The sequence below is a fragment of the Crassostrea angulata genome, chromosome 2 (genome assembly GCF_025612915.1).
Source record: "Crassostrea angulata isolate pt1a10 chromosome 2, ASM2561291v2, whole genome shotgun sequence".
In the NCBI taxonomy this organism is placed as follows: Eukaryota; Metazoa; Mollusca; class Bivalvia; order Ostreida; family Ostreidae; genus Magallana; species Magallana angulata.
The window spans coordinates 79,483,603-79,496,952 of record NC_069112.1 but is presented as its reverse complement, the minus strand read 5'-3'; the positions used below and the strand labels follow the sequence as shown (position 1 = coordinate 79,496,952).

At 31.4% G+C, this 13,350-nt stretch overlaps 1 protein-coding gene across 1 annotated transcript; it reads left to right on the top strand.

Moving 5' to 3' along the window:
* On the top strand, positions 1-872 carry LOC128174893 (histone-lysine N-methyltransferase SETMAR-like). The gene is made up of 2 exons (XM_052840318.1): positions 1-279; positions 492-872. The coding sequence occupies exons 1-2, from the start codon at positions 1-3 to the stop codon at positions 870-872; spliced, it is 660 nt and encodes a 219-aa protein (XP_052696278.1).
* Positions 873-13,350: the final 12,478 nt, after the last annotated feature.

Genomic DNA, 13,350 nt, shown 5'->3' with positions numbered 1-13,350 from the left:
ATGCAGACAAGTAAGGCTTTCATACAGAATTTCAAAAGAGGAGGAGAGAAGTTGCTCGACAGAATCATTACTACGGACGAGACTTGGCTGCATCATTTTGATCCAGAAACAAAAATAGAATCCAGCATTTGGAAACACCGGGGTTCACCACCGAAAAAGCCGAAGGTTGCGAAATCCGTGGGTAAACAAATGTACATATTCTTTGCTGATCGGCACGGAATGATTTTGGTCCATGCTGTACCCTCCGGTCTGACGGTGAATGCTGCATACTACTCCAAGGTAGAGAACTACCCATTTCATCACATTTAAATTGTAATTACAGATTTAAAAACGTCCATTTCGCTACATTTAGCATATTGTAATTCATAAATTTAATGCCCGGACATTTTAATCTTAATTTTGATTTATTTAATTACTATATATTTACAAACCCACATATTCTAAAGCCAGATACAGTGTACCAAACGAAACATTGGTTTTATTTATTACAGGTGTTACGCCGCGACTTAGTTAAGGCAATTAAGAAAAAACGCCCTGCCATGGCTGTGGACCTTGGAAATATCATCCTACACCAGGATAATGCACCTGCACATACGGCAGCTTCCACGTGTCTGGAAATCGAACACCTAGGATTCAATCTTCTTGAATACCCGCCATACAGTCCGGATCTTGCTCCGATGGATATTGCAATTTTTCCTTTCATCAAATCACAGCTAAGAGGAGTAAGATTTGAGAAGTCTGATGAACTTAAATATGCTACTCGAACCATTATATCTAAAATCGACAGTAAATGGTATTCGGATGTGTTCGATTCATGGCTAAGAAGGTGTGAGAAGTGTTTGCAGTGCAAAGGTGACTACGTTGAAAAGTAACAGAAACCAACGCTCTACGTACGACGTTATAAAAACGTTGTGTAACCGTCAGACTGGGCCGTGCGGCCTGTACAGGCAATGTTTTTGTAGTGATAACTACATTATGAGAATGTACATTGTTCTGAATTTTATACACATGCATAATTATAGTCTATATCAAAATATTTTAATACTTTTCTAAATATAGCGTCGTTATTTAGAATGAAATCACATGTGTCCACGAACTTTTTGGACAACCCTCGTATATTCAATAGTAATATATTGACACGGATGTTTATCAAGACGTTTTAAATAAGTCAATCTTAATAGTAAGCAAAATCATCTATATCAAATTGGCATTGCTATATAATGTAGACTGCATGCTAAAATTTCCCAATCGACAAAAAGTTGTTACTAATTTAAGAAAACAGACGTTAACTTTAATTTTTTTGGCAAAATCTTTATTTGGTATTTAAGTTAGTTTTGTTGTGGGTTTTTTTAATAGTTAGAAATGTCTGTAATTCACGTGTTTTACATCACGATAGAAATGTTGTTTTGCAAAATAGACCCAAGCTTAAAAAAAAATTATAAAAATACGAGAGTACGTTGTTTATTAGTGCGAAGTTATGAATGTACTTCTGAATTAATTACTTCCGTAATGCACACATTTATGGCATAAGTTTAAAAAAAAGAACTTAGCAGAGTTCTTGTGTTTCAACCGATGTTCATATCCTTAACAAGAGTAATACTTCAGTTGTGTAATGCTCAGGAAGTAGACATAAGTCCTCCAAGTACAAACAGTACATAGTTGTCAGTAGCATTCTTTGTCACTTAAAAACTACTTCGTCACTAAAGAATTAAAACAATAGTAATGTTTTGTTCTTATTCCCATGACATGTCACTTAAAAAAATATAAAAAAAATAAAACATGAGTAATGCTTAACGGTTTTTTTTTTGTTTTATTGTTTTAATGTCCATTTCATCAAAATTAAATTTTAAAAAAAATCAAATATTGTTAAATATCAGTCACATAACTTTCTTAATTGATATTTAAAAGAAAAGACTTGGTCCTTTTCTTTTCCTCGATTGTATCCGAGCCCCATATGATCAAAATCCACATACAATAAAAATGTATAATGATAGTCGTGTATTATAGGTCGGGTCTGAGTCACCGACAAACTACAGATTAAACCATGCATTATTGTCCAAAGAGTCAGAAAATTTATATTCATTTAAAATAAATAATTTTATTTTCCTTAATTGTTGTGCAATTGTGTGTACGCTGTCGTAACTTGCCTGCGAGTTTTCGTTGTCGGCTATGCAGCTTTTGGTTAACAATTTTGAAAGACTTAACCTTGAAATGAACGTCACAATTGCCATAACACTGTATGAGATTTAAATCGATTACTGATAGTTACCGGCTTCGATCGATTACAGCTCACCATTGATTAATTACTTTGTAACTCTTACATGGTAAAAATTATAGTTGTTGACTGGGGTCGAGGGCAGCGGTTGATCTGTCAGACCATCTCGCAAACTGTTGCCGCAGGTCGACAGATCAACTTTTGCCCGAGACACAATCACAACTGTTTTGTTATACCCCTTCTAATCAATAACACGTTTTTGCGGAATGTGACTCATCGGTCAACAGTCTTTTTAAACAGTAATTTTCACAGCTCCAATCTAACAATTCCAGTCCAAAAGTCAAAATGTTTGAGTTTTTTCGTATATAGAGTTATATAGTAGCTGTATTACAGGGGTATAAAAATGTCCAATAGGACTGCGTTCAGTCAATGCTTAAAGTTTTAAAAATATAAATTACAAAGTTCAATATATAACAAATTTAACTGTTTTAAAACAGAATGTTAAAGCAGAGGAAATTTTTACTAATTTTTCTATTATTGTGTATTTTGATTCATTTATTTTTTTCAAATTGTTTGTAGTGATATAGTCGCACAAGTTACGTTTATGGTTGTCTTGTTATCGTATCATCTAACATTGTTTTATTGTATATCGGGCATAGTATCAGATTTTTGGCTGCTGCGAAACATGAAATCAATGTATTTTGCAGATCGCTGACGTGTTTAACAAAAGCAATATACGTGCCTGAAAAAATGAACAAAACTAAAAATCACAGGGTGAAGCTTTGCCATGCAGTTTACTAAGCGCTCACTGAAAAGTCTAGAAAGCTGATTGAATGGCATAGAATGATATACCTTTTAGTAACCTTACAGTCAAATTTTATGCTTTTAGTAATCTCACAGTCAAATGGCATTTAACTGATTGACACACCTTCATCATATGAATATTTGTTGTCCCTTGTTTTTATCATTTCTGTCTAACATTGTCTTGGCATTGCTTGCAATTGATAAGGAACGTTTTTTGTTATATTACAAAATGTACTCAACTACAGGATAGAACAGGATGATTGATACATTATGCAAATGTATATTTATAAGTTTTATTATTTCAGGAAAAAAATAGAGATGCAATGGATATAATTTACGATGTTAACTAAATGAAACACGACTTAAAAATTGTTAGAAATGTAGCCCAGGTAATTACCTGAATATCACATGAATAGATATTAAAGAAATTAAACCGAGTAGGACAAAAGCCTGCCAGTTCATTCCCAGTCGCTACAACACTATGCCGTAAAAAACACATTTATTCAGGACTTCTCAGCCATTAGCAGTAATGTGATATATGTCCATTTTTATGGTGGCTATGAAGTTTAATTGCTGTCATTAACTTATGTTTTATCTCTCTTTAAAACCTAATTCATATCATTGATGTTTGAACACCAACAACGGAAACAATTTTTTCTTGATTTGTTAAAATTGTGTATTTGTCTGTGTGAAAATAAGACTCACATGTGAAAGTACTCTACAACCTGGGATCTTGAAAAAAAAAACACTAGAATTTACACTTACCCAAGATGCTCCATATATTTAACAGTTTTTCTAGGCAATATTGTAAAAAGGAACTTAAAATGTCAGTGTCTCTTTACACCAATGTAATACATTGGAGCCTTATAGTGCCGCCATTTTACCAAGGAAATCATGATTTGATAACTGTTGTAGCTACTTTACGTGAGGATGCTTTCATACAGGTAACATATTTCTGGTCAATTGATTTTTGAAAAGGAAATGTATTTTTTCCCTATAGATTCTGCATCCTAAGTAAATGTTGTCCCAATATTTGAGTTACATGAATCTACCTGACAATGCCTTTTCAAATGTTTTAGCCTTTCTGGCAAATTATTTAAGTTAACAAAACAACAAATCAACAAATTATGAAATATCTAATTATCCGAAGATAAATTCAACGTAAGAACATACAGTCGGATGGACAAAAGGACAGACAGATAGAATGGAGAGATGGACACTGGACAAACAGTAATAAGAAAATCTCTCTAGCGTATCGAGATTCAGTAAGCTAAAACAGGGGTAAAATTGATATACAATGTAACATGTATACGCTCTATGTCCACATTTACCAAAATATTCAAAACACGTTTTATAGATACATCAATGTTTTGCCTTGTGTTTATTCATGATCTTGTGTTTATTGTTTCCTATTCATTATTTGTTTTATATATTTTATTGGATTTTTTTTCACGACACTACATATTTTTACTTCCTGTTTAATTATGGCATATTTCACAATCTTTCTTATTTTTATTTGTTTTGGAAAAGCGTGTTAATAATTGAAATAAATCTGGTATAATCTATCTATTTTTTTTTTAAGAAAAAAAATCCACCTTGTTTACTGCACACATAAACTAAAACTATATATTTACCCTTTAACTGCCTTTTTCTGTGATAACAAAACAAACCAATTTTGAAGCATAAAACCAAATGATATCATAAAAGATGAGTGACACAAAATGGACGTATCTTATAGCGTAACCAAAAACAGTACTTGCTGCGCCGCGTAGTTATACATAGCATGTGCTACATGACAAAATACAGGCTTTCATTTATGTTGTTTTAAAATGTAAAAAATGGAAATAATATAATAATTTACTGAGGGGATAATTTTCGTCGGAGAGTGGTAAAATCTGTCATAAAGCCCTTCGCAATAAATATCCGTTGAACGTAAAACTATCAATCATTTCACTGCTACTGCATAGTGAAGAACAATGCACGACATTTTAGGTTTTGTTTCCATAAAAACAGTTAAACTGTTCAATAATGATAAACAAGTTCAATTAAGTGTCACATTTTTAAGTTTTGTTCTCTAATGTATTACCGTTAACCATCTAATTTTTTTTTTCAAAAACGTTTCAACACAACTTAAAATATTGCTACTATACATGTATCTCTTAGAATTTGGTGTTTTGAATTTTTCCACAAATTTTCGTTTAACAAAGGTTACCCTAACTAAATGCTGAAATTAAAAAATAATGAACAAAATCATCTCTTGTTGTTTTTTTTATACAATTTATCATTTTTGCCAGCAAACATTTTTGCATTACAAACAGAAAATTAAAACTGGATGAAAATGACCCCCTCACTTTTTTGAAGAATACATAAAAGTGAAATTACCGGTTAAATAGAAGTTTAAGGTGTATTGCGCGAACCCCATCCTACACGCTCGCAGATTATGGTTTCCATTTCTGCCGGGCGGTTGGCGAATTTCCCATGGTTTTTTTACAAGCCATGCTATACAACTGGCTGTACACAAAGAAGTTTGCATGTTTATTTTTAGAGTGTTTTTAGAAAGCTGATATAAGTTTACGTACAGCGTTTAACTAGTTGATAAAGCATAACGTTTATGTGTATATGGCATAGAGTGTATGTGAATTACAGTAGACGTATTGATTACATAGCACAGCAGTGTTATTTCTTGTAAAATGACATTTGTTTTCTACGCTGTAGGCGAACGATTATATGGCATATTGTAAAATTTGGATTGTCTTTCTTTTATTTTGCTAAGTACATTATCATCAAAAGAAAAACATGTAAACATGTACTATTGATTTAAATCATCAGAATTTATAAAGGCAATTCATATTAAACCTTTGTTTTTTACCTGTAAACATAAAGAATAGCATATTCACAACAATGCACTTGTAAAACATAAACATCTATCAAAAATGATGTTTTTGTCAAGAAAAACATCACGTTTCTGCCTGATTTGAATTTACGCTAATGGGATACTGGTACTGTACCAGTTATCGGCTAAGACCAGTTATCGGCTAAACTGAGAGATCGGGTTTTAAAGCACGCGACAATCCAAGATTTTTTAATTCAGTCGTCTTTTTAGAATAAAGAAAAGTAAGTTTGCTGGAAAACTTTCTTGAATATGTTTTTTTACATGAGCTTAAACGATCATTGTTTACCGCTGATTTTACATCTTTGCACTTTCAGCAGTGGGGGAAGTGACGTAATAAGTTAAAAATAGAATATTACCTCTTTGTGATACGTTATTATATCCCTTCTTTGATTTGACATATAAAATCAATACATTTAATATGTATAAACAAAAGGAACTCACGAATTTCCGAGAAATTCGTAGTGCAATTGAACACCTGATTGCACAATTATGTATTGAATAGTATACGATTTGTTGTATTACCGTATGATAATAAACAAATTATTTTATGAGTTTTGTTTATAATGTATCATGACCCCGAATACTTTAGTCCGACCTAGCAAAGGGGCATAATTCAAACTATATTTAGCAGAGTATAAAATCAACATGAACACGGATTTTTACTATGTTATTATCACGTAGCCGATAACTGGTACAGTAAATCGTAAAATCTCGGCAAATTCGGGGCGTGCTTAAAAGCACAAAACAAGATGTTTTGGGTTCTAAATAATGATATAAACTAACAGATTGATAAATAAGGAGTTCACTTTTTAAAGTATGTCAAGTTTTATCCAAAAATATCAAGAAATAAGGAATTACGAAAAGAAAACGTTAAATTTTAGCCGATAACTGGTACAGTGCCAGTATGGTAGCTTATATAGAAGAAATTGTAATTTCATATTTAGTACAGCTACATATCAACGATAAATAGAACATTGTTTTTAAACACATAGGAAAAATTTAATATTGACAGCATACTCAATTTTTAGCAGGTTGTTTGGCACTAATATAAGATATAAGAATGAAAGTTTACATTTAGATACTGATTGTATCATTATAATTTGTATATTATTGTAAATATGTTTTAATGCAGAACCATGATGAAAACTAGCTACTGTAACAGCTAATCGTTGTAATCCTGAATAAATAAAGGTTAGTGTTAAAGTATCTATAAATTGAGCAGTTTAACAATATTTGCCTAAAATAATCTATACAACACTTACGTTAAAACAAATCCTTAATAGTTAGAATATTTAATGACACTGAATTATATAATATACACAATTATGAATAAATAGAACGATTTTATATTCAACCATTTTAGAATAGTATTTTAAAATAAAATCATGTCGGATATTAAGTATTTTATAAGTACAACCCCCTCTGTCTTTCTCTCTCTAACCAATCACTAAAATCAAAATAACTATATTTTGCTAAAATAAATGACCATTTAATCTTTTTTTTTTCTTTTTTAAGGGATTAATTCAATACTCATTAGTTTTATACGATGTAAAATGGTTTAGGGCAGATTAGGCTTTATTAACCGAGAATCGGGTAATAAAAAAGCGTAAACTGTTTCAAACCATTTTATATCGTATAAAACTAATAAATTTTGAATTCATTGCCTATTATTTAATTTTTTTACTCTTCATTGTAGAAAAAACGGTCATTTGATTTTTAAAATAACATGCAGATGTACAAAATTCAAACGTAACATCAGGCGTATTGATACATTTTTGACGTTAGTCTTATTATGACGTAAGCAACATTCTTTATGATATATAAAATATTGCTTTAGCCAATTAGAAAGCGCGTTACAACTAGAATGAAATTTTATATAACTTCTTTTGCACGGCTTAATGTCGTGATCATGGACAGGTGATAAAGTTTAAATAGGTAATTGTAAAACAGAATCGTGTAATGCAACGTGATTTTATCACATCTATGCTACTATATTAAAAAAGAATAGACTCGACTTTTTGGTTTTTAATACCGATAGATCGGAGGAATTCTGCCTTTTGTTTTTTTTTTATATTGTAAACGTCATTGGTATGTGAAGATTACCAATTTTTTTTTTTTTATTTTTTCTCAGTTACGCTTCGCAAATTAATAATCAACGAAACTTCATTAAAAAAATCCCGGAAATCATCCGGATTTTTTTTATTATACAATCTTGCGCTTAGACAGTACATTCACGGTAACGGGATCATTAGTCTATGTTTATACAATATCAAATTTAATTGTAAATTTTAATTTAATTAAAGGTGCTTTATATTCCGTTCATATCTATTAAAGATTTCTTATGAGAGAAAGCATAAAATAACAAATATACAGTTCAACTCAGTGCATGTACTTACTTTTGTTATCGTGATGACAAAAAATATTTGCTTACATGCCAAAAAAAAATTACATGATATTTCTTAGGAGAGTGAAGATGGAATGTGTTTTATTGTAAAAATGAAAAATGTCCTACAGACCCAGTATTCCGATAAAATGAGTTCTGTGTATTGTCTCTGTGGGAAAGAATATACATGTACGTTGGTGAAAACGTGTTGAATTATTTCATTATATGGATTAAAATTGTTATATGAAAGGCATTTATAGTCTCAAAAAGGTTTATTATGATGGATTTGACTGTTATTTTTAAGGCAACTTCATTAGTTTTCTCCAAAATCGTTCCGGAGCTATTCTGTAATTTCCTGCTACATTACATGTATATGGAAGGCTTTCTAAATGTGGTGAAGCCCTTTACCGAGACACAGTTAGATTATTCAAACTGAGGAAAGTGTAGTGAAATTAATAGCATTATTGTTGCCTTATATCTTTGTTATGTAAATGTCAATAATACGGTGTGTCGATATCTCTATTTTGTAAATGTCCGATATGCAATGTCAACCCATGCACGCACGGGTCGAAGTCTAGTTATATGTGATAAAAAGCTGTGCAAAACAAGGAAACAGATCTAATGTGAGATTTTACCTCCAGTATGAAGGAGCTATATCCTGACCAATGACTAAAGCTCTCAGAGCCACTGTTAGAAATATGTGAAATCAAGCTGTCAAAACAAGGACACAGATGTAATATGAGATTGTACCTTATGAGCTTAATCCCCAAACCACTAAAGCTCTTGAGGCCACTGTTAGAAACATGCAGAGATTTAACGTCTTCTATAGACTCAACTGACTAATCAGTCTCTCTCATCTCTCTCTCTCATCTCTCTCTCTCTCTCTCTCTCTCTCTCTCTCTCTCTCTCTCTCTCTCTCTCTCTCTCTCTCAAAAACATTCTTACTGTGGGCTCACTGCGTCTCAGTGTAATTTAGCTTTTTTAGATTTTAAACGACACTTTGGTATGGAGGCAAGCTATTCGTTATTGGTAAATTACGAGCCCGATAAATGATAAAAAAAATAGTCTTAATTTTATTTCCTGACACCAAAACTTAGTGTCCAGGTAATGTAGATGAAAAAAGACCCCAGAAATATTTCAAGAACGTAACATGACCCCCCCCCCCTTTATCATTTTTGCCAGCAAACATTTTTGCATTACAAACAGAAAATTAAAACTGGATGAAAATGACCCCCTCACTTTTTTGAAGAATACATAAAAGTGAAATTACCGGTTAAATAGAAGTTTAAGGTGTATTGCGCGAACCCCATCCTACACGCTCGCAGATTATGGTTTCCATTTCTGCCGGGCGGTTGGCGAATTTCCCATGGTTTTTTTACAAGCCATGCTATACAACTGGCTGTACACAAAGAAGTTTGCATGTTTATTTTTAGAGTGTTTTTAGAAAGCTGATATAAGTTTACGTACAGCGTTTAACTAGTTGATAAAGCATAACGTTTATGTGTATATGGCATAGAGTGTATGTGAATTACAGTAGACGTATTGATTACATAGCACAGCAGTGTTATTTCTTGTAAAATGACATTTGTTTTCTACGCTGTAGGCGAACGATTATATGGCATATTGTAAAATTTGGATTGTCTTTCTTTTATTTTGCTAAGTACATTATCATCAAAAGAAAAACATGTAAACATGTACTATTGATTTAAATCATCAGAATTTATAAAGGCAATTCATATTAAACCTTTGTTTTTTACCTGTAAACATAAAGAATAGCATATTCACAACAATGCACTTGTAAAACATAAACATCTATCAAAAATGATGTTTTTGTCAAGAAAAACATCACGTTTCTGCCTGATTTGAATTTACGCTAATGGGATACTGGTACTGTACCAGTTATCGGCTAAGACCAGTTATCGGCTAAACTGAGAGATCGGGTTTAAAGCACGCGACAATCCAAGATTTTTTAATTCAGTCGTCTTTTTAGAATAAAGAAAAGTAAGTTTGCTGGAAAACTTTCTTGAATATGTTTTTTACATGAGCTTAAACGATCATTGTTTACCGCTGATTTTACATCTTTGCACTTTCAGCAGTGGGGGAAGTGACGTAATAAGTTAAAAATAGAATATTACCTCTTTGTGATACGTTATTATATCCCTTCTTTGATTTGACATATAAAATCAATACATTTAATATGTATAAACAAAAGGAACTCACGAATTTCCGAGAAATTCGTAGTGCAATTGAACACCTGATTGCACAATTATGTATTGAATAGTATACGATTTGTTGTATTACCGTATGATAATAAACAAATTATTTTATGAGTTTTGTTTATAATGTATCATGACCCCGAATACTTTAGTCCGACCTAGCAAAGGGGCATAATTCAAACTATATTTAGCAGAGTATAAAATCAACATGAACACGGATTTTTACTATGTTATTATCACGTAGCCGATAACTGGTACAGTAAATCGTAAAATCTCGGCAAATTCGGGGCGTGCTTAAAAGCACAAAACAAGATGTTTTGGGTTCTAAATAATGATATAAACTAACAGATTGATAAATAAGGAGTTCACTTTTTAAAGTATGTCAAGTTTTATCCAAAAATATCAAGAAATAAGGAATTACGAAAAGAAAACGTTAAATTTTAGCCGATAACTGGTACAGTGCCAGTATGGTAGCTTATATAGAAGAAATTGTAATTTCATATTTAGTACAGCTACATATCAACGATAAATAGAACATTGTTTTTAAACACATAGGAAAAATTTAATATTGACAGCATACTCAATTTTTAGCAGGTTGTTTGGCACTAATATAAGATATAAGAATGAAAGTTTACATTTAGATACTGATTGTATCATTATAATTTGTATATTATTGTAAATATGTTTTAATGCAGAACCATGATGAAAACTAGCTACTGTAACAGCTAATCGTTGTAATCCTGAATAAATAAAGGTTAGTGTTAAAGTATCTATAAATTGAGCAGTTTAACAATATTTGCCTAAAATAATCTATACAACACTTACGTTAAAACAAATCCTTAATAGTTAGAATATTTAATGACACTGAATTATATAATATACACAATTATGAATAAATAGAACGATTTTATATTCAACCATTTTAGAATAGTATTTTAAAATAAAATCATGTCGGATATTAAGTATTTTATAAGTACAACCCCCTCTGTCTTTCTCTCTCTAACCAATCACTAAAATCAAAATAACTATATTTTGCTAAAATAAATGACCATTTAATCTTTTTTTTTTCTTTTTTAAGGGATTAATTCAATACTCATTAGTTTTATACGATGTAAAATGGTTTAGGGCAGATTAGGCTTTATTAACCGAGAATCGGGTAATAAAAAAGCGTAAACTGTTTCAAACCATTTTATATCGTATAAAACTAATAAATTTTGAATTCATTGCCTATTATTTAATTTTTTTACTCTTCATTGTAGAAAAAACGGTCATTTGATTTTTAAAATAACATGCAGATGTACAAAATTCAAACGTAACATCAGGCGTATTGATACATTTTTGACGTTAGTCTTATTATGACGTAAGCAACATTCTTTATGATATATAAAATATTGCTTTAGCCAATTAGAAAGCGCGTTACAACTAGAATGAAATTTTATATAACTTCTTTTGCACGGCTTAATGTCGTGATCATGGACAGGTGATAAAGTTTAAATAGGTAATTGTAAAACAGAATCGTGTAATGCAACGTGATTTTATCACATCTATGCTACTATATTAAAAAAGAATAGACTCGACTTTTTGGTTTTTAATACCGATAGATCGGAGGAATTCTGCCTTTTGTTTTTTTTTTATATTGTAAACGTCATTGGTATGTGAAGATTACCAATTTTTTTTTTTTATTTTTTCTCAGTTACGCTTCGCAAATTAATAATCAACGAAACTTCATTAAAAAAATCCCGGAAATCATCCGGATTTTTTTTATTATACAATCTTGCGCTTAGACAGTACATTCACGGTAACGGGATCATTAGTCTATGTTTATACAATATCAAATTTAATTGTAAATTTTAATTTAATTAAAGGTGCTTTATATTCCGTTCATATCTATTAAAGATTTCTTATGAGAGAAAGCATAAAATAACAAATATACAGTTCAACTCAGTGCATGTACTTACTTTTGTTATCGTGATGACAAAAAATATTTGCTTACATGCCAAAAAAAAATTACATGATATTTCTTAGGAGAGTGAAGATGGAATGTGTTTTATTGTAAAAATGAAAAATGTCCTACAGACCCAGTATTCCGATAAAATGAGTTCTGTGTATTGTCTCTGTGGGAAAGAATATACATGTACGTTGGTGAAAACGTGTTGAATTATTTCATTATATGGATTAAAATTGTTATATGAAAGGCATTTATAGTCTCAAAAAGGTTTATTATGATGGATTTGACTGTTATTTTTAAGGCAACTTCATTAGTTTTCTCCAAAATCGTTCCGGAGCTATTCTGTAATTTCCTGCTACATTACATGTATATGGAAGGCTTTCTAAATGTGGTGAAGCCCTTTACCGAGACACAGTTAGATTATTCAAACTGAGGAAAGTGTAGTGAAATTAATAGCATTATTGTTGCCTTATATCTTTGTTATGTAAATGTCAATAATACGGTGTGTCGATATCTCTATTTTGTAAATGTCCGATATGCAATGTCAACCCATGCACGCACGGGTCGAAGTCTAGTTATATGTGATAAAAAGCTGTGCAAAACAAGGAAACAGATCTAATGTGAGATTTTACCTCCAGTATGAAGGAGCTATATCCTGACCAATGACTAAAGCTCTCAGAGCCACTGTTAGAAATATGTGAAATCAAGCTGTCAAAACAAGGACACAGATGTAATATGAGATTGTACCTTATGAGCTTAATCCCCAAACCACTAAAGCTCTTGAGGCCACTGTTAGAAACATGCAGAGATTTAACGTCTTCTATAGACTCAACTGACTAATCAGTCTCTCTCATCTCTCTCTCTCATCTCTCTCTCTCTCTCTCTCTCTCT

Coding starts and splice junctions, on each gene's coding strand:
- LOC128174893 (XM_052840318.1), top strand. CDS start 1: ATGCAGACAAGTAAGGCTTTCATACAGAATTTCAAAAGAGGAGGAGAG. Junction 280..491: donor ATGCTGCATACTACTCCAAG/GTAGAGAACTAC, acceptor TATTTATTACAG/GTGTTACGCCGCGACTTAGT.